The 21,265-nt window shown below is 52.1% G+C and overlaps 1 protein-coding gene across 1 annotated transcript in view; it reads left to right on the forward strand.

Moving 5' to 3' along the window:
- Nucleotides 1-21,244, forward strand: part of FHAD1 (forkhead associated phosphopeptide binding domain 1) — a 108,526-nt gene extending 87,282 nt beyond the window's left edge. Inside the window, exon 31 of the mRNA XM_040987613.1 lies at nt 21,104-21,244. Coding sequence (XP_040843547.1) covers nt 21,104-21,244 — 141 coding nt within the window. The remainder of the gene's footprint in view (nt 1-21,103) is intronic.
- Nucleotides 21,245-21,265: the final 21 nt, after the last annotated feature.

Genomic DNA, 21,265 nt, shown 5'->3' on the forward strand with positions numbered 1-21,265 from the left:
CCACTCCCCTCTCCCCAGCCCCAGGAAGGTTCCCTGGCTCATGGTGGCAGCAGAGAGAGCAGCTGGCCTGCTCCGAGGGTTCCCAGTGTGGCGTTCTGAGCATCCATCCCTCTGAATTAAACATCACAGTCTGCGTGAGTCCCGGGGTTGCCTGAGGCAGGGGACAGCTCCTTTTCACTCAGTGCCGCGTCACAGAGAGCTGGGGCAGGGACAGGGCTCTGACATGTCCTTTGATGTGTCCTTCTGGAGAACCTAGCCCTTCCTGAGGTGTGCCCCACCCCCCTCACCAGGGGGCCCTCCAAACAGAAACACCGAAGAACAGAGCAGGACAGCACAGGCCCCACAAAGCCCATTGTGGTGCTGGCTGGAAAATGCAAGGGAACCTGAGGATTTGCATAATCAGTGCCACATGCATTATGCATAGACTGCCTCCTTTGCACACACATACAGTACAGAGGCTGGGCCAGCCTCTGTGGTGCCAGACAGCCTTTGGTGCTGAGGGAAGACCTGAGGTGGCCAAGTTCAGTCTACGTCAGGGCTCCCCAGCAGAGCTAGCACTGGGAAAGCTGAAAGCCACCGAGTTCACAGTGGAGGGGAGAATTGACAGGAGGGACAGCTCAAGGGTGACGCCGACGGCATTGTTAGACAGCCTGAGCCGACTGCAGCTGCACACGCCAGGTCCCACATTGGCCCTCATGGCTGCTGGCTGGGGTCAGCCAGCTGGAGAGGAGAGCGCTACCTGGCGGCTCGGCAGCACAAAGGGACCCCCCACAAGCATGCACAACCCCCCCATTAACCTTTCCATCCTTCATCTGCCCTTCGTCGTTGCCCTGAGTTGGCCGGGAAGGGGAGGCGGGGGCTTTACTCTGGTACTGCAGGTTGCATTGAAAGCTGATTATCAGCAGAATGTCAGGAACTCCTGCTTGTCAGGAAAAAAAAAGAAAATTTTTAGAGATTCTATTTGAAAGGCAATGGGGGAGAGAGAGAGAGAGAGAGAGATCTTCTACCCATTAATTCACTCCTAAAATGCCTGCAGTGGTGAAGCCTGGTTAGCAGGAAATTGGGAAGAATCTTTCTGAACTTTTTTTTTTTAATTTATTTATTTTTATTGCAAAGTCAGATATACAGAGAGGAGGAGAGAAAGAGAGGAAGATCTTCCGTCCGATGATTCACTCCCCAAGTGAGCGCAACAGCTGGTGCTGTGCCAATCCAAAGACAGGAGCCAGGAACTTCCTCCAGGTCTCCCACACAGGTACAGGGCCCCAAGGCTTTGGGCCCTCAACTGCTCAACTGCTCAACTGCTTTCCCAGGCCACAAGCAGGGAGCTGGATGGGAAGTGGAGCTACCGGGATTAGAACTGGCTCCCAAATGGGAGCTTGGCGCTTTCAAGACGAGGACTTTAGCCACTAGGCCACAATGCAAGGCCCAATCTTTCTGAATCTTAAATGAATCCTCGATACAGCCATCTTAGTAGGAGGAACACCCTCCCAGGAATGGAAGTTAGAGGAAAATGGGTTCCTTTATTTTTTCAAGTTTTTTACCTGCTACTTTCACAGGGAGCCTTAAGTTTTTTGCAGTTTCCCACACAAAATCTCAGTGGTCATTCATAAAGATGAACTGGTTGCAACCCCAGGGGATAAATAGTTCCCCTTTGAAGTTCTGAGCCACCTAGCCCCACAGACACACACACAAACCGAGGTCATTTTAATGCATCTTCTCCAATAGAAGTTGCCATAATTGACAGTCACACTTCCATATTAATACCTTTGGCTGTACAAAGCAGACCTGATGGGTCCGATGCCGTGGCCTAGCGGCTAAAGTCCTCACCTTGAATGCACCGGGATCTCATATGGGCACCAGTTCTAATCCCAGCAGCCCCACTTCCCATCCAGCTCCCTGCTTATGGCCTGGGAAGGCAGTTGAGGACAGCCCAAGTCTCGGGACCCTGTACCCATATGGGAGACCCGCCCCCTATTGCAATAAACACCAGACCTGATATAAAGTACTGGGATGTTCACAGACACTCTGACGTCATGGCCCCTTGACCCTGGGATGCCCTGGGCCTGTGGCTCTCTGCATAGAATGGTGTGACAGTGAGAATGGTCCAGGCTGCAGTGGTACAGTCCCCTCCCATGCGGCTCTAGCCCAGAAGCTGGCTGGAGTCAGGCACAGAGGGGCCAGGTGGGTGACCCTCCCCCTATTGTTCAGGCTCCTGGGCTGTGACAGCATCACCTGCTCCACTGACCGTGGGGGGGCAGGGTTACATACACAATGCATGGCCACCTGGAACACGGCAAGCCCGGTGCCTGGGAACCACGGGGGACAGCTGCTGGAGGATGGGTAAAGGCAATTCCTGATTGCTTTCTGAGAGCTTCCTGCCAGCTGAGTAGCCCAGTGCACCCGGGACCTTCTCCCCACCCCACCCATCCTCCTCCAGCCTGCAGCTCTTTGCAAAGTGCCTTTTCTATTCAGTGAATGCAACTAGGGCAGCAGCCAAGAAAGAGCCAGCCAGAGGCACTTTTGTGAATGGGCTAAGACTGGGATTTTCAATAGAAAAGTTTTCAATGCGCACAAGTTGCCCTTTGAGAATCACGCAAGCCCTTGCTTCGGCTTGAAGTGTGAGAACGGCTAAAATGCATTGACTGCCAGTGCCTGGGAAGCCGCACAGCTCTAGCCAAACAAATCCTGGCCTAGAAGCCTGGCCTGCTGCCTGGCCAGGTAGTCCCAGCCAGGCTGGAGCCTCAGACCCCACTGAATCGGTTCATCTTTAAAATCAGTCAAGGGCCCAGTGCCATGGCCTAGCGGCTGAAGTCCTCGTCTTGAATGCGCCAGGCTCCCATGTGGTCGCCGGTTCTAATCCCGGCGGCCCTGTTTCCCATCCAGCTCCCTGCTTGTGGCCTGGGAAAGCAGTTGAGGACGGCCCAAAGCCTTGGGACCCTGCACATGATTGGGAGACCCAGAAGAGCTCCTGGCGGCTCCACATTGGTGCAGCACTGGCCGTTGCACTCACTTGGGGAGTGTATCATAAGAGGGAAGATCTTTGTCTCTCCTTCTCTCTATATATCTGCCTTTCCAATAAAAATAAATAAATCTTTAAAAAAAAAATCAGTGTCAAAATGGTGCCTGGTCATGAGGCTTGACCTGATGAGAGTGCGCAAACAGGACCCTCAGCGTGGGCTCTTCTCACACCTTCCCTAACATGTTCGCTGTTCTCTTGAACTCTCTGTCTTCCAAGACTTTCTCAGCCCAGAAAATCTACTCTCAACCTCCTGGTTTTGACTAAGCACTCCAAATGGGTAGAAGTTGTGTGGGATGAGACTGGAGCAGGGGGCTGTGGAGGGATGCTCCTGGGCCTGCCCGAGGGATGAGGGCGTGCAGGGAGGTCGTGGCTAGAAGACGGTGAGCCAAGGCTACCCTCACCTGCCCACCCCCAGTTCCTGGTGAATCCCGGCACCTCCCAGAAGGCGTGTAGGGACAGGACAGGTAGAAGCCTGCGAGGACATATCCAACACTCTCACCCACCTGGGGTTCCCACTCGGGGACAGGAAGGGGACCGTGAGAGAGATGCACAAGAGTGAACCCCTTGCACCTGTTCCTTCAGAAAGTGACGCAGATGGGGAGGTGTTCTGACCAGGAAGCCAGACACAAAGTAGAGAGAGAGTGTCTTCGCAAGTCAGGGCAAAAACACCATCATACACCCCCACAGCCCGCTCTCTCCCCTGTGTCCATCTGCCTGCCTCAGTGACCCAAGAGACAAGCAAGTGTGCGTCAAATGTTACAGAGAAAGAGAGAGATCACTCCAGACACAAGCCAGGGATGTAAGGAGGTGTCTTCTTTAGCCAAGCTTGGCGACAGACAGCAGCTCCTGCCACACTCCAGGAGCCACTGCAGAAACCCAGAAACAGCGACGACAGCCCAGTGCCACCATGGGCCAGTCTTCGTGAAAGGAATTGGGGCACAGGTGAACGATACTGCTAGCATCAGGAACGATGTTTGACCTCAGACAACCCCCAGAGCACCAGTAAACGGAGCACAGGAATGACAACAAACCCTTCGCTCCTTGATTCAGCCTATTCATCGGAAATGTACATTTAGGGAAAGTTGCATGTAATATCATGAAAACAAAACACACCAAAAGGATGACGTAGCCGCACAGTAAACACTAGGGGAGCCTGTTCCTCCGTCCTCAGTGATGGCTCCCCTGTCAGCATGATGCTGCAGCTCACGGCCTGTTTATTGTCCTGGATTCCTGGCACTGCCACAGCCCCTCCCAGGGCAGCCAGCCCCAGCGGCGAATACCACCCCACCAAGACAGCAGGGTCAAGCCACTCCGGGCACCCGCCACCCTGAGGAGGACACGCTTTGGGGAGCAGGTGCAGAAGGTGGGTGCAGTTTTGGCTGGTGGAGCAGCTCTCCTGGGCACTGAAGGATGGGACCTGGAGACCAACCGCAGCAGAGAGCCATGCGGAATCCCAGCATTCCCGCCTTGAAACAAAGTGTGGGGGCCTGGAGGGGAAGGGGAGAGATAGGGGAGAAAGTAAGTGGGCACAAAAGTGGATGGACTCCCACACCTGCCAGAGGGCGCCCACATTTGATTCTGGGCTTGCTGACAACGAACCAGAAACAGAAAAACTCACTTGGTATACAATTCCATGTTGGTGGGATGCAGTGGAAGCGAGACTGCCAAGTTCTCAGAACAAAGACCTTACTGGGCATGATGGAGGGAGCCACAGCCCATGGAGCAATGATTTCAGATAAATGACAAAGAGTGGCATGGTCTAAGTATGTCCCCAGCACTGCATGGCACATAGAATCATAAACTATAAAAGTATCCATTTGCATTCAGAAATTCCCATTGAACGAGCCATTCTACATCAGCCCATCCATGAAAATTCACAGCACTCCTTGTCCGGAGCCTCTTATACCTGCTCTGGTTTCCAAATACGACAACATTTGTCTCCAAGAGCAAGCACAGGGTCCCTGGAGGGCCATCGGGAGACCAGGCCCCACCTCTGCTACAGCTCCCTCATCCCTGGAAACTCAGTCCCTGGAAGCTGTGCTCCGCTCTGCCAATCCACATTGTCCCTCCCTGTCCTCGGGGTGGGTGGCAGCTAGAGGTTGAGCGTCCATTTTTCTTAAAATGCAGAAAGCAAAGAGTCAGCCCACCAGCTTAGAGATGGCTAAGAAAAGGATGTGGCCTTCCCAGTTCCCGATGAGAAGGGGCGGGGAGATAGCAAGCCCCCGGGGACAGACAGGCAGCTTGTGAGACAGCGAGGACGCCCCTGTGCGGTGGGGCAACCACACGCTCCAGTTTTCAGATGAGCCAACTGAGGCTCAGAGAGCAGTTTGTCCTGAGCCCAGCAGCCGAGTGGAAGAATTCAAAGGAACTGGGTGTGATGTCCCACGCCTTCCTGCAGGTGCCAGCCAGACACCGCAGGCAGCGCTCCTGGCCCAGGTGGGGTGAGGCTTATATCTGAGATTTGAGAACCGCATGATGAGATCTTCCACGGTTTGGGCTGTTGCCACTCCCAGCCCAGCTTCCGGACTGAAACCAACCCAGCACACATTCGCACTTTGCAGGAGGTAGAGGCGAGTTCTCAGGAAGCTGGTAGGCAAAGCACGGTTTGGCTGACTGGGAGGAGGTGTGCTTCAGTTTCATAAAAGGCCACACAATTATCCCAGGATAACAGAAGCATCCATGAGGCCAGGGTTGGGGAGGAGACACATCTTCCCACATAAGGGACATTTGGGGACAACCGAGGTCTTCTCTCCATGGACACCTTTGTCTTAAGGTGACAGGATTGCTGCTGCTCAGTGCAGGATGGGAGAACCCAGGGTGGGAATCCCAAGTGTCCCCTGCCACCCACACCCCAGGCCTTTGCCACCCGGCAGAGGGGGCTGCCCAGGCTTGTGGTTCATTCATCCATGCACTCAGGCAGCCACCCCATCTCCAGGCTTTGGCTGAGGACCACCGGGGACAGAGGGACAGAGGAGACAGCCAGAAGAGGTCTGGCTTGCATGCACAGCCCGCTCCTTAGAGCTGTGAGGGCCATGGGATTTCAGATGGCCTGGCTCACAGCACAGGGCAGATGGTGTTCAACGCAGCCATGACCTTCCTGCTTTCCCAGCCCTCCAGCCAGAAAGCAGAGATGTGCAGAAAAGCTTCCTCGGGGTTCCTCGCAGAGTGTAGCACGGGTTCCCCCTCCCTCTGCAGGGTGCCTGGAGTCCCAGGAAGCATGAAGCCACACCAGCACCTTACGCAGACAGCTCAGGGCAGGGGTTCAACCCAACGGAGAAGTCGCTGCTTAAAGGGGTGTACTCATGCCACATAATGCCTGGCTGGAGTCCCGGCCCCACCGGAGGTTCACAGAGCATCCTGGGAAACGCAGCAAAGGCTCAAATGGCTGAGTCCCTTCCACTCAACTGGAGAACATGGGGTGAATTTCCAGTTCCAGTGGCTAGGAATCTCTCAGTCTCTCATACACACACCCCCACACCTCATTTCAAAATATGGAAGGAGCGAGGCAGGCCATGTGAAATTCTTTCAATCTTGTCCACTCTTCCCTAACAAATTTCAGAAATGCCGTATAAAACACCATTGTTCAGAGCTAGTTTTTTTTTCCGCCCCCCACATGGGTGCTAGTCTTTTATAACTCTTTGTAGGCTGTATGCTAAAAAGAAAAATCTTTACTTAACAATTGTTTACAGAACTACCTAGTCTAGTGCTCACTCACTAAAAAGAATGAGCCAAAAAGAGAGCTGCTTTTCCCCAGTCATTCCCCCCAACAAACCCTGAGTGCCTACAGCCTGGCAGGTGCCGTCTGGGAGCTAAGATCCTTGTCTGTTCTCAGCGGGGTCGATGTCACCCCGAGAGGCAAAATGCACTTTTTTTTTTTAGAATGATTTCTGAATTTGCATCATCAACTCGAAAGACAGGATGACACAGAGAGGGAATTGGAGGCAAAAAGAGAGATCTCCCACCTGCTGGATCCCTGCCCACACGCCCACCACAGAGGCCAGGATCCTAGAACTCCAGGCAGCTCGCCCACGAGGGCAGCAGAAGCTCAGGCACGCGGGGCATCATCCATCTCCTTCTAGAATGCTTTCACAGCCGGATCAGAAGTGGCACCTCCCCAACTTGAAGCAAGGTTCTGCCAGAGGATGCAACCATCGCAAACAGCGGCTCAAGGACCAACAGAATCGAGGGTGCTTCAGAAACTGTGTGGAAAAATGAAATTTCAAAGAGAAGCTTACCTTTGGTGCACAGGATTTTTGAAGACCATGCAGTTTTTGGTAACACAGGCTGTGCATGGACTTTCTGAAGATCCCACACCTATTTGCGCAGACCCAAGCATGTGCACACGCACAGTGCTATATTAAGCTTTCACAGGAATAAAAGGGATTGGGAAAGAACTTCTAGGAACTCTCCTTACAAAAACCACACCTTAGATCAAGGAAATGGAATCCCTTTTCTGCTGGCTCATAGTCTTGGGTCAATAAAAAATAAAAACAAAGTAAATGCGATTAATGATTAAATAACTGCTTTGTGCAAAGCATTTTATTAAGATTTATTTATTTTGATTGGAAAGCCAGATATACAGCGAGAAGGAGAGACACAGAGATCTTCTATCCTCTGATTCACTCCACAGGAGGGCCACAATGCCTGGAGGTGAGCCGATCCAAAGTCAAAAGCTAGGAGCTTCTTCTGGGCCTCCCACATGAGTGCAGAGTCCCAAGGCTTTGGGCTGTCTTCTACTGCTTTCCCAGCCATAATCAGGGAGCCAGATGGGAAGTGGGAAACCAGGATACAAATCAGCACCCATATGGGATCCTGGTGGATGCAATGTGAGGATTTGACCACTAGGCTATTGCACCAGGCCCTCTGTGCAAAACATTTTGAGAGCAAAGTTCAGAACAGGAGCCTCAAAAGGGAGGGGGGGTTCCTACAGACCCATCCATCTGAAGGCCAGGAGAGGCCTGTCAGAAGGGGCTTAGACCCCCAAACCTGAAGCTGCTCAGTGGAAATGGCTGGGAGTTTTATAGGGCAGAGGGGGCAAGGGCCTGAAACAGCCACCCTACTGTGTGCTACACAGTGCTCCCACACACATGGCTGACTGGTGTGTCAGTTCCCCCACAGCCTCCCTCCCTTGGAGGCCCCCACCCTTGCCTATCATATCTGTATTTTTCATTTAAAAAGCAGAATGAAAGAGAAAGGGAGACAGAGAGGAAGAGAGAGAGAGAGATCTTCCATCCACTGGTTCATTGCTCACGCTGGGCCAAGCTGACCTCAGGAGCCCAGAACTCCATCCGGGTCCATTTATATGGATATGTCAGGGACCCAGGCATTTAGGCCACCTGCTGCTGCCTTCCCGGTGCATTAGCAGGGATTTGGATCCAAAGTGGAGCAGCTGGGACTCAATGCTCGAAGATGGGAGGCCAGGCAGCACCTTAACCCACAGGTTCAGAGCCTGGCACTGTGGCACAGCAAGTTGAGCCTCAGCCTGGAATGCCAGCATTCCAGTTTGACTTCCAGCTCCTCGATGTCCCATCCAGCTGTCTGCTGACGGTCCTGGGAAAGCAGCAGAGGATGGCCCAAGTGCTTAAGCCCCGATGCCAACACAGGAGACCTGGATGAAGTTCCTAGCTTTGGCCTGGCCCATGTTGGCTGTCTGGGGAGTGAACAGGTGGACGGAAGATCTCTCTCTGGTATGGGCCTGGCACGATGGCTAAATCCTCACCTTGCACGTGCCAGCTTTCCATATGGGTACCAGTTTGTAACCCTTCTGCTCCACTTCCTATTCAGCTTCCTATTTGTGATCTAGGAAAGCAGTCGAGGACAGCCCAAAGCCTTGGGACTCTGCACCCATGTGGGAGACTTGGAAAAAGCTCCTGGCTCCTGGCTTTGGATCGGCTCAACTCCAGCCACTGCAGCCGCTTGGGGAATGAGCTAGCGGCAAAAGATCTTTCTCTCTGTCTTTCTCTCTGTAAATCTGCCTTTCCAATAAAAAATAAATAAGTCTTTAAAAAATCCATCTTTCTGGTAAGAAAGGGTCTGGGCCCCAACTCACAAGTGCACACTCCATCCTTGCCGCCCCTCTCAACATCTCTGACTTCTGTCTCCAGTCTCACGTCCGGAAGGAAGTGGGTAGCAGCTCAAAGCTCATAACCCCAAATCCTAGGAGTGATCATCTGAAAAAACCTGAGCTGGGTGTGGGAGGTCAGCTCTCCAGCTGCCGGGCCCCCCTCCTGGAGCTCGGGAAATGTTCAGAAAAGCCATAGACTCCCCAAATATATATGTATATATGACATTTTTCTCTGCCAAGCCCCAGGGATGTGAGCTTCACTCAGTCATGGTTTTTCAGGGAAGGGGCCCAGCCTAAGATGCTCCCAGCTTCAAAACCATGGGTCAGGGAAGTGTAACGAGGGTGTGCTCAAAGCGCTGATGAGGCGCCCCTTTGCAGTATAGGATAATGGAGCAGTGTATTTCCTTTTTGTCCATATCTGTGTGTGTGCACTGCATGTATGAGCACACCACATGCGTGTGTGCATGTGTGCGTGTGCACGGTGTGTTTGTGCACGTGTGCTTACTGTGTGCGTGTGCATACATGTGTGTACATGTCGTGCTTGTGTGTACACCTGCTGTGTGCGTATAGGTTCATGTCGGTACGCAGTGTGTGTCTAAAAGGAAAGCAAACCCTTGTGAGTGGAGCATTTTGTGACTTCACAACATTCACGAAGGTTGTGTGTGTGTTTTTTCCCTCTTCCTCATTGAAGACTGGAGCCAGAAAAGCCACCGTGAAGATAGACCAAGAAAGAGAGATGAAGAAAGAGACTGCCAGCAAGTCCAGCCTATTGTTCTGTAAGCCCGATGGAAAGAACTAGAGCAAGCTCCTCCCAGCAGGCCTCGGGCCTCTGACTGCACTTGACTCTCCCATGCCCTCCTCTGTGGCCAATGCCAAGCCGCCTTTGTAGGACGTTAAAGATTGTTACCCTAGCACTGTGCTTTCTAGACTGTTCTGTCCAATATCCTATTTTGGATTTTGTAGGGGCAGGGGTTCCCTTTAAAAATACCAATGAATGTATGGACTCTTGGGTGTTTAAAGAACAGATATAACTAAGTCCTGATGGATATATATATATATGTATACACACACACACACACACACACACACACACACACACACATATATACACATATATACAATATACATGTTGGGGTCCCATGCTAGGTCACAGCTTGCTCGAGTGTCACGCCCTCAGAAGGCTCCAATTCACCCACAGTGAAGAAAAGTCACAGGGCAAATTAGTAACCTACTGACAGCCAGTCAATAGCTGAGTTCATTGTATTAAATTTGGATACCAACCAGGTTTATCAGTCTGCCATCATGACTAACATCTGTGTATCACTCCTCAGTTTTCTCACTTAAATTTATCCCAACCCTAGGAGGTAAATAGTAAGATGTCTCCCATTTTACAGATGAGGACACTGAGGCCCAGAGAAATCAAGCCTGCTGAAAATCATACAGCTAGTGAATTCCGGAGCTTGGGTCCCAGACCCAGATCTCTCATTCCATCTCATACCTTCCACTCTCCCACACCAAGATGGCCGCAAATCTCCATCTCCGACCACAAAAGTCAAGTCCCCAGTCACCAAGGAGCAGACTGCCAAGATGGCCCTGTTCCCCTTTCCTGGTGTTGGGAGAGACACCCTCATTTTCCCTCTTTCCTGTGCCCTGCCTTCTCTCCATCCACCCACCCATCTTCTCCCTGTCTTTCTTGTAGGGCCAGGCAGCCAAATAAAACAGGATGAGTCAGAAGTCATGGATATGCTTTATTTTCTATTTTTGAAAAGCCACAATAGTTTTTTTTATTATTATTTTAAAACGAAATGCACTCTTTACACTGACCAAAGCTAGGTGGAAACAGGCAAGACTGTTTATGCCAATGAGCCACAGCAGAGGCACATCTTGCACAAGGTCAGGATTGACGTCAGCGAGAAAGGTGAGCTTCCCCTGGCCATCCGAATAGTCTCAAAAACCCTAGAAACATTCTGGAAAGAGCCTGAGGGTTCTTCCACTGGGCCACATCCCCCACGTCCAAAACAACAAGTTTGTTTCACCAGTACTGAAACAGATCCCTTGGATAACAGCAGTTCAAGCAGCTGACTAGCGTTTGGAACCACATTGTGTGAGCAATATGGTGCTTGCTTGTTGAACATGCATATTTGGACCTGCTGAAGTTAAATATAACACCCATGCCACTCCATGGTAGTTCAGGCCTTTCAAAGGCAGCAATTTGCTCTTTTCCTCATGGAATTTGGTAGTCTTCTGGGTGTTTCCTTAGCCACACCCTCCCTTTCCATAATCCCTCACCATAAGCTTCACCCTACAGCTGATTGGCTGGATGGGAGATGCTCAACCCAAGCAAGACCAATCAGCTTTCCCTCCTAATTCTAGCCAAACCAATCGGCATCTCTGTGCTTGATATTCATAAGCAGGCTGCTTAAGCAGTGCTGTAGCTGAATCCCAGGACTATCCCAGGTTGCAAAGCTGCAGTGGCCACCTTCGCTCCTGTGTCCAGAGGGAGAGGGCAGTGCCCATCTTAAGAAGGAGAAGGCTGCAGGCCAGCATTGTGATGTGGCAAGGTAAACTGGTGCCAGTTCAAGTCCACTTCAGCTGCAGCTTCCTGCCAATGTACAGGATGGAGCTCTTGGCTCCTAACTGGAGCCTGCCACTTGAAGCACGAATGAGCAAATGGAAAAATCTGTGGTGTGACTCTGCCTTTAGAATAAATGCATAAAGGACCAGTGCTATGGCTCAGTTGGCTAATCTGCCTGCAAGTGTCAGCATCCCATGTGGGAACCCGTTCGTGTCCCATCTGCTCCACTTCTCACTCAGCTCCCTGCTTGTGGGCTGGGAAAACAGCAAAGGATAACCCAAGTCCTTAGGATCCTGCACCTACTTAGGAAACCGAAGAAGCTCCCGGCTTCTGGCTTCAGATCAGCTCAGCTCCAGCTGGTTTTGGCCTTTTGGGGAGTGAGCCAGCAAATGGAAGATTTTTCTCTCTTTCTCTCTCTTTTTCTCTCCTCTGTCTGTAAATCTGCCCTTTCAATAAAAATTAAATCTTTGAAAGAAAAGAATACATGCATACATAAGTCTTTTTTTATTTTTTTTAAGATTTTATTTTTATTATTTTTTTATTGGAAAGGCGGATATACAGAGAGGAGAGACAGAGAGGAAGATCTTCCGTCCGTGTGAGCACAACGGCCAATGCTATGCCGATCCGAAGCCAGGGGCCTCTTCCGGGTCTCCCACGCGGGTGCAGGGTCCCAAAGCCTTGGGCCGTCCTCGACTGCTTTCCCGGGCCACAGGCAGGGACCTGGAAGGGAAGCGGGGCTGCCGGGATAGAACCGGCGCCCATATGGGATCCCGGGCATGCAAGGCGAGGACCTTAACCACTTGCGCCACCGTGCCGGGCCCCGTCCTGGTCTTTTTAAGGAAGGATGCAACAAGTGGCTGCAGACACCATGCAGCTCCAGGGCAGCAATGTGGCAGATGCTGCCGGCGCTGTGAGCAGCGACTAAGTGTGCTTACTCACTGCTTAGCCAACGCTTTCCTCTGCCAGTAGGCTGAAGACTGAACACCTTGATTTTCCTGCCTCCCTTGCAGCTAGGGCAGGCCATGTTGTAACAGATCTAGCCAATGATATACAAGGTATTTCAAAAAGTTTGTGGATAAGGGGAATTAAAAGATTATTTTGCTGCAAAAGAAAAAAAGAAAAATCCATGAGTAGTTTTTCCATAATATGCATATGCCATGAATTTTTTTAAAGTCCTTCATATAAACAAAAGCCGCTAGGGAGAACCCTCCTTCAGGGATAAAAGGCAGGTTTTGTTAGGAGAAAACTTTTGCTCTCCATCCCATGTCTCATCTCCTTTTTCACTCTGGGAACTTGGAGCAGCCATCTTGAGAATCACCTACAAGAAGCCAGACACCAAGGCCCACCTGCCAGTGACAATGAAGTAGAATGACCCAAAGGCCTGGATGGGTGCCTGGTGGCTCAATGGTTGTTTGTATAGAACAACCCACCCAAAGCTTAGAGGCTTAAAGTGCCAACACTTTATTCCAGAAGTCCAGCTTGACACTTCTTTGTTGAGATAAGAGACAAACAGTTCCCATCTATTGCTTCACTGCCTGAACCCTCACAGTGGCTGAGATTGAACCAAGACCAGAACCAGGACCTGAGGATGCAACCTACCATGTAGGTGGCAGGAGCCCAACCACTTGGGCCAAACATGCTGCTTCTCAGGATCTGCAGTAGCAGGAACCTGGAATCCAGGGGAACTCAAACCCAGTCCTCTGCTTTAGGATGCAGGTGTTCCAACTACTGGCATAACCACTGGGCCAAATGAAGCTTGGCACTTGCACTGGTCCATGCTAGCTCTGGTTAGGGCTAGATGGGTTAGTATGGCCTCATTTACAAGCCAAATCATTGGGTCTGCTTAGGTTGAGTTAAGGTCTGGTTCTCAAACTGGGATGTTTAGCATCCCTGGAGACACTTGGCCATCCACAATTGGATACAACTCGGGTGCTATGTCCTGTAGTGGTGGTTTGCTCTTGCCCAACTCACTCAGCATCCGCCTGGCTAGACCGGGCTTGTTCACACCCTGGTGGTCAAGGGCTCCCAGGAGCAGCAGCTGAGAACAAGCCCCATGCACAAGTCCTTTTCATGTCCCTACTTGCCTCCTGTTTATTCAGATCTCATTAGACAAAGCCCAGTTCATGTGGGAAGGGCTCCTCATCATAACAATGTACCCTTGTTGTGTTTTCTCTTAATTTATGGTGAATATACTCCCAACCTTGACTCCTGCTAACTCCCTGGGCTCTAGCCCCTTTCTTTGGGAAGGCCAGCTCCAGGGTCAGCCATTGGGTTCCACCAGAACCCTTTGGATCCCTCTAGATTCCCTGGGTGCATGGAGCAGGAGCCTCCTGTAGCTAACAGAAGCAGGAAGGGGATTTAGTGAAATGAAGGTTACAGAATCACAGGCCACACAAAAGCTTTCAGAGTCTGGTTTGGACAGAGTCGGTTTTCCGTTCCCTTAGATGCCCCTTTTACCTTCTTTTGCTGCTCTAAATATCTGTTACTCGCAACTGAACTGGTTGCTAATACAACTTTAATAATACACTGTACTACATCGCCCCACTGGCTTGGAGGGGTGGGGTGCGGTAGTGTCTTAGAAGCTTCCAGGGACCCTTCCGCAGGGGGGTTGTGCCCAGGTCCAGCAAGATTGTCCCAAGTCCTCCCAATCTGCTGAGACAGAACGCTTCCTCCCTTCCTTGCCAGTGGGAGCCTGCCTGGATTCTCGTATTCGTGACTTTGCAGATAAGGTGCCCTTCTCTCGCAGCTTGGCAGCAGCACCGGCGCCTGCTGCTGCAGAAACCAGAGTCATGAATTGTCTGGGGAATGGAGAGGGTTTGGATCGCTTCTGGATCTTCATTCCAAACATGCTCCCGGGGGCAGCCGAGTGGTTTCCAGTGCTTTGGGGGGCTTAGGAAAGGACACGGCACATGAATGAGGGGAGGAAGCGCCACACCCACTCATGCTACTCTGGCCCTGCTTTCCGGGCTGAGGGCTCCTGCCCTGGTGCGGACAGAGCGCTTATCAGCTTGGCCTGACTTCCATCGAGATGTGCCGCTTGCATCCGTCCGCTCAGTGTCCCAAGTTATTTTGGGCCAATTCATGACCTTATGTGGCTGCTTTCGTTTTTAAACATTTTTTTCTTTGCCCATCTGTTCCCCCAGGAACCCACTGCAATGTCTGTGTCTTGCGATGGGAACCATGAGCGGGTTTCTCATTTGGGGTTTTCTTTCCTCTCCAGCATTGCTGCATTCCCCCTTAAGATCTTGAAATTTTGGATGCAGAAATACTGTCATCTGGTTAACAGTGACCAGTGGTGATCCCTGGCAGGCCACTTACTAGTCATAACCAGCCTTCATTCATTCAGGTAAAAATCACAGGGAGCCTGCTCCATGCAGGATGCCACTGTGCCAGGCCTCTGCGTCACTGTGCATGTCCTGACCCACTGCTCTAACTGGAAAGAAGTTGGAATTATTAATATACTGGTATGTTGCCCGGGAGAAGTGCCTGTGACTTCACAACGCTTTTTCAGCTTTATGTGGCAGCACCACTGGGCATTCGTTAAAGAATGCTGTCTACAGCCATGACCCACCCCTGAGAGCTGCTGTGTGCCTTTTGGTAGCTGGCCTTTAACAACTAATAATAGTACCTACTTTTTACATAGTGGCCTTACTGCCCTCGGACACTGCAGGCATGGTCCAGACACCATCCCACGTCACCTGCACTGTGTACATCATTCCTGCTTCACCTGCCAGGTGATGCATCCAGAGCAGGTAGGTAGCTAGCCCAAGGACACAGAGCAGGCAACGGAACCGGGGCTCCAGAGCCTTAACAATGGCCATGACATCACTGCCTTCAGGGAAGTCCAAGAGCCAGCTGCTTTTTCACAAATCCAGGAGGAGAGCGTTGGCAACTCTTTCTGCATAGGAACATTGTGTTTTAATGATTAAGGCTTCCTGTTGCTGTCCTCAACTCTACCATTGTACACGAATGACCAATAAAACTTTATAAATGCAGGCAGTGGGTCAGATTCACCAACTCCTGTGTTCTGGTATCATCCAACCTAGAAGATGAGTATCTGCCTGACTACTGCCTGCTCCGGGACTGCCAGGAAGCCAGACCCCTGGTCTTCATCATTGAAAGCATTTGACAAAAAGCACTTTTACCACATGCCTCTCACTGCAGTAAACACACCAGCTTTCTCACTCCTCTCTAGGACCCTTTTATAGCTCATTTCACGGACAATGCAACTGAGGCTAGACAGGTTAAGTGACTCGCCCAAGGTCTCCTCAATGGAATTTCCAAACCCAGCTCATAATCCCACTCTGCCCTTTACCTTTGCCAACAGCTGCCTAGGCATGGCAGGAAGCTTTGCCAGTGGATCCGGAAGACCGGGCTTCCATGGACTGGGCTTGACAGGATGCTGTTCTCATGACACACCCCCATGCTCTAAGCCTCCCCTTCCCCTACTTACTAGCCCTGGCTGGGAGTCACATGCTTTGTTTAACTCATACCTTCCATCAGGTGCCTCTCTAGGGCATCACCCCTTTTTTTTTTCAACCGACTGTGGCATTCACTGTATCAGTCCATTGCATGTTAATTTTACAGTCCCTCTCAGCATTCCAAGTTCATGGATGTCCTTTGCAGTGATACATACCGCGTTGACCCGTATCTCCCACCTTCTCCTTTCTCCTTATCTGCTGAGGAGACAGCAGCTCAAGGGACATCCGGGCTGCACTGGTGCCCAAGGTCCGGCAGGTCACCCGGCCCCGGTCCCTATCTGATGCTGCTGCCGGTGTCCTCAGAAAAGACAGGGACAGACACTTGAGAAGATTGTTTTTAAGAGCTCCTGCCGAGTTGTGTCGAGTCATGTGGGTGCACAGAGGTGTCACTGTAGCAGCTCTTCTTTCTTTCGGCAGTGACCTTGAGATCTAGCAATGAGCCACCTGATGCTCTGCCAGGCACACTGAGAAAAGTGCCCCTTCATCCCCAGACCTCAGACAGAGCAGCTGTCTTACATTCACTCAGCAGAAATTTTTCCAGTACTGTCCTTGTGCAGGAAGCCATGAGGATTCAAAATGAAGCCAGACAGACAGGTGCCTGCTCCCAGGGAGTCGCGGATAAGCAGTGCTGCTGGGTCACCACTGGAGGGATCTTTAGCCTCTCTCTGTCACCCAGGGTAGGATTCTAGGTGCACGTGAGAGCTCCAGAACCAGTACCCAGGGCCAGCACGCTTCATAAACGTGCCTTGATTGGCAACACTTCATTTTCATGGAGTCACTTCAGTATAAACGTCACCACCCTCTGCCCACAGCAGTACAAACTTGAAGGCACTTCAGGGCAACATGGCTGGGTTTTAACTTACCCCCAACCCCCAACACTCTCTCTCTCACACATACACACACACACACACAATCTTCGGGAGCTTAAAGCAGGGCTAAGACAGGCTTGTGAGGTGTCAGGGCTGGACACCACAGCCCTGCTAGTGACTTAAGAAACAGAAATCACTCCCACTCGAGTGTACGTATGCCAGGCCATCACGGTTGTCACATGAATTCAGCACAGACAGAGCGCTCTGAACTAAATTGGTTCCTAATGACCTGCAGATGAGTCCACCTGCAGCTGTGTCCCCCATCGCCCTCCCCCTCTTCCTGCTGCCCTGCTCGGCTCGGCTCGGCTCGGCTCGGCTCTGCTCTGCTACGTATGTGCCTGACACCAGCTCCCAGCCCCATGGCGTGCCCGGAAAGACTTCCAGATTCTGCAGGAGCTGAGAAAGCCTCCAGCACCACACAGGCTCTGGCCAGACCTGTGCCTGCTCACTCACTTGCCCTGGTTGCACCAAGTGAATATTTGTGCCGGCCTGGACTTTGGCCTCTGTACATCTCTCAATCCACCAGGATTTCCTGATGGCTGCGGAGTGTTTGGAATGATCCATGAAGAAGCTGCTACGTGTGGAGTGCCAAGTGAAGGCTGTATTTTATGGGCTGACTTCTCCTCTGTCAGCATCCCTAATCCCTTGTTTGCCCAACATCTGGGGCTGCAAGGACCACCCAGACCTGCCAGGCTCTGGCGTGACCCCAGTGTTCATACAGTCTCCCCCAGCACACCCTAGAGCTCTCAATCTCTTTTTCCTCTTGTTCCTAGGCGGCACCCAGCCCCCACCTTTTCAAAGTGCTGCTGTTTACCTTACAATGCTTCCTTCGCTCCCCAGAAGAGAATTCTACAAGGAGCTGTGGGAGGAAGCAAGGACACACAAGTCCAGGATGACTGAGTCAGCTGAGCTCCTCACTGCCATCACGCCATCACGGCTGGCCCTCGACACCCTCGCCTCTGCAGACAGCCTTTGCCAAGGATGCAATTCTTCCCTTAGATCATTCGTTCCACATGAGCAGATGCTGAAATGTGTCACCAGTCCAGACTGGTCCCTCCTGCCAGAATCCTGCCAGAATCCTGCCAGAATCCTGCAGCACACAACTCGGGGTCACTCCACACTGTGTTCGTTCCCAGGCAGGTAGTTGGTGCAGCAGCTAAGACATCACTTGAGATGGCCGGAGAACTGGATGAAGCCACAGCTGCCCTGCTTCCCTTCCAGCTTCCTAACAATGTGCACCCTGGGAGGCAGCTGGTAATGGCTCAAACACTCAGGAAAACCACATAACTTGGACTCAGCTCTGGCTATCGCAGCATTTGGGGAATGATCCAGCAAAGACACTCTCCCCCTCGCTTTCAAATAAATCATAAATAAATAAATATGTAAAGCAAAAATAATGGAAGTTTTTTTTAAGATTTATTTTTATTGCAGATATACAAAGGGGAGGAGAGATAGAGAGGAAGATCTTCCGTGCGATGATTCACTCTCCAAGTGAGCACAATGGCCGATGCTGCACTGATCCGAAGCCAGCAGTCAGGAACTTCTGTCCTCCACTGCTTTTGCAGGCCACAAGCAGGAAGCTGGATAGGAAGTGGAGCTGCTGGGATTAGAGCCGGCGCTCATATGGGATCCCGGTGAGTTCAAGGTGAGGACTTTAGCCGCTAGGCCACAGCACCGGGCCCAAGGGAAGTATTTTTTTAAACTGACATGCCCCATTGATGTTCTCTACGAAGAAGCATTGACATTTCCTGTAAGGAATCCGCTTCCCCCTTTCATTGTCTGATCCCCTAAAAAGCACCTTTCCTGAAGTCCAGTGGCCTCAAAGGGGAACATGTTCCAATGCAAGGCACATCCCCAGCTTGAGGCAGATCCACAGGGGTCTTCATAGGCAGGGTCCTAGCCCAGGGCCTCTGAGATGGGCAGAGCAGTTGGCAGTTTGAGCACTGGCCTATGGTTACAGAGCTTAGAGCTCTGAAACTTCTGAAATACCTTCAGGAAAATCAAGTCAAGAGTTGTTGAAAAAAAAAAAAAAAACTTTGCCTGATGTCTCAACTGGCTAATCCTCCACCTGTAAGCACTGGCATCCCATGTGTGTCCCAGCTGCTCCACTTCCCATCTAGACCCTCCCCTTCACCCCGTTCATGGCCTGGGAAAGCAGCAGAGGACAGTCCAAAGCTTTGGGACTCTGCACCTGTTGTGGGAGAACTGAAAGAAGCTCCTGGCTCCTGGCTTTGATTTGGTTCAGTTCTGGTTGTCACAGCAATGAGCCAGCAGACGAAGATCTTTCTGTGTCTCCTTTTCTCTGTAAATCTGCCTTTCTAACAAAAATCAATCTTTTTTAAAAAAGGCCTCACCTCCCTGGGCAGCATCTCCTGGCCTCTGGGCTCCTTCCTTCCACCTCTCCCCTGGTACAAGACACAACAGGTGATGCCCAGAATCCCCGACCTCTGTGCCCTCCTGTGAGGGCGCATGTCCCCACCAACCACACGAATGATCGAAGCAGCACACACAGTCAGTCCCCATAATTCAAGTCAAACCCCCCAGCTTTTCAGAAAGCAAACCTCTCCTGTGGTCTTCTCACGGTCAAGTTTGCGCCTACACTGGGCAGACACAAAGCAGGTCACGCAAAGCCATGAGAATTCACCAGTTGGAGTAAACGGAGTCTCACCAGGTTGGCAAGCCAACAGCTGCATGGTGAGGAAGACTCCGCCTCCCACCCCAGACATGATTTGAAGCATTTTCTTCCCTGCCTGCGAGAGCTTGACACTAGATAACAAACTCCTTTACTAGGGACTGTGTAGGGCCAGGGGAACGGCCCCTTGGCAGGAGCGGAAGCAGGACCGAGCTGCCCTGGAGACCCAGCAGCACTTCCTGCTGGATTTGAAGATGGCATGGTCATTGAGCTGAGCAATGAGTGAATGCAAGCTTCCCACTCCCTGAATGGGAATCTTTGCAAAATCCTTTTTAAAGAACAGCAATGTTCTCAAACGCAGCCAGCCGATCTATAACGATGGAGCGACCCACGCCAGTCACTCTCACAGCCCCTACCTTTACCCACCCCCCAGCCCTGTCTCCCCGTCGAGTCCATCTCTGCCCGGTGGCTGCAGGGAGCCTTCTGCAAATGGGGTATTCTTTCTTGAGAGCACACACACACAACGTGGCCGTGCTGCTTAACAGTGACTCTCAACCTCCACGGAGCAGAACCTTTCCAAGCACAAGATCCTGGGTCCCATGTGTCCATCTGGACAAGTGTGCTGTGTTGGCAGGGGGGTGTGGTTAGTAACCAGTGCCCCAAAGTTCTGACACTGGGGCACCACAGCCTTGCAACGTGGAGATGACAGACAGACCCATAGAGTTCTCTGTGAGCTCACCCCTCCCCAAGCCCAAGGGATTTGGGGGGTGGGCTGTTTCTCTTCTGCAGCAACCAAATGTCAACCTCCCGGGTTGGTAATCAGAATGCACACGTCCAATGTCCGACTTTTTGGGTTCCATCCCTGGCTCCAGAGCCCAAGACTGCAGCTTCCTCTCATGTAGATCCTGGGAGGCAGGTGGATGGCTCAGGTGACTGCCATCCAGCTGGGTGAGCGGGACTGAGTTTCCCCACCCAGCCTTCAGTCAAGGATCTCTCTTAGGTGAATAAACACAAACTTAATTCTTTTTAAAATCGCAACAGCCAGAGCTGCTTGCCAGCCACCCTAAGGTAGTCACAGGCTGCAGTTATTCTGCCAAGTCATCCCCGGATCCTGCCACCTGGGCCAGAGTATCGGCCGCCCCATCTCCTTCTCGCTCCTTCGTCGGAGGCCAGGCCCATGCCCACCGCAGCTGCGGGTCCATTATTCTGCGGATCCCGCCACTGATGCCCCTACCCCGGGATCTCGCAGGCTCCCGGGGCCCGCCTCCTTTGCACCCTGTCACCTCGTGGAGAAAACCGGGGATTTTTAACCTCCCGCCGTCTCCATGGCAACCGACAGTGTGTCACCGACGGGATTACGACTTCAGGCGCGGGGATTCCGAGAAGGGGCTGGGGAAGGCGACCCCCAACCCACCCACTCATCAGCGCGCCTCCAGAGCCCTGGGCCCACGCCCACCCTGCAGGGCGCGCCTCCTCTGCCCTCCGCGGCTGCAATCGCTCCCGCACTGAGCTCGGCGCGCAGGATGGCGCTGCGCGCGGCCCCCAGCCCGGCGGGCGACCGGAGCCTGCGGGCTCGCCATCCCCGCACCCCGGACCCGCGGTGACCAAGCAGCCCCGCGCGGCGG

The sequence above is a fragment of the Ochotona curzoniae genome, unplaced genomic scaffold (assembly GCF_017591425.1).
Source record: "Ochotona curzoniae isolate NIBS_2020 unplaced genomic scaffold, NIBS_Ocur_1.0 contig_4792, whole genome shotgun sequence".
NCBI lineage: Eukaryota > Metazoa > Chordata > Mammalia > Lagomorpha > Ochotonidae > Ochotona > Ochotona curzoniae.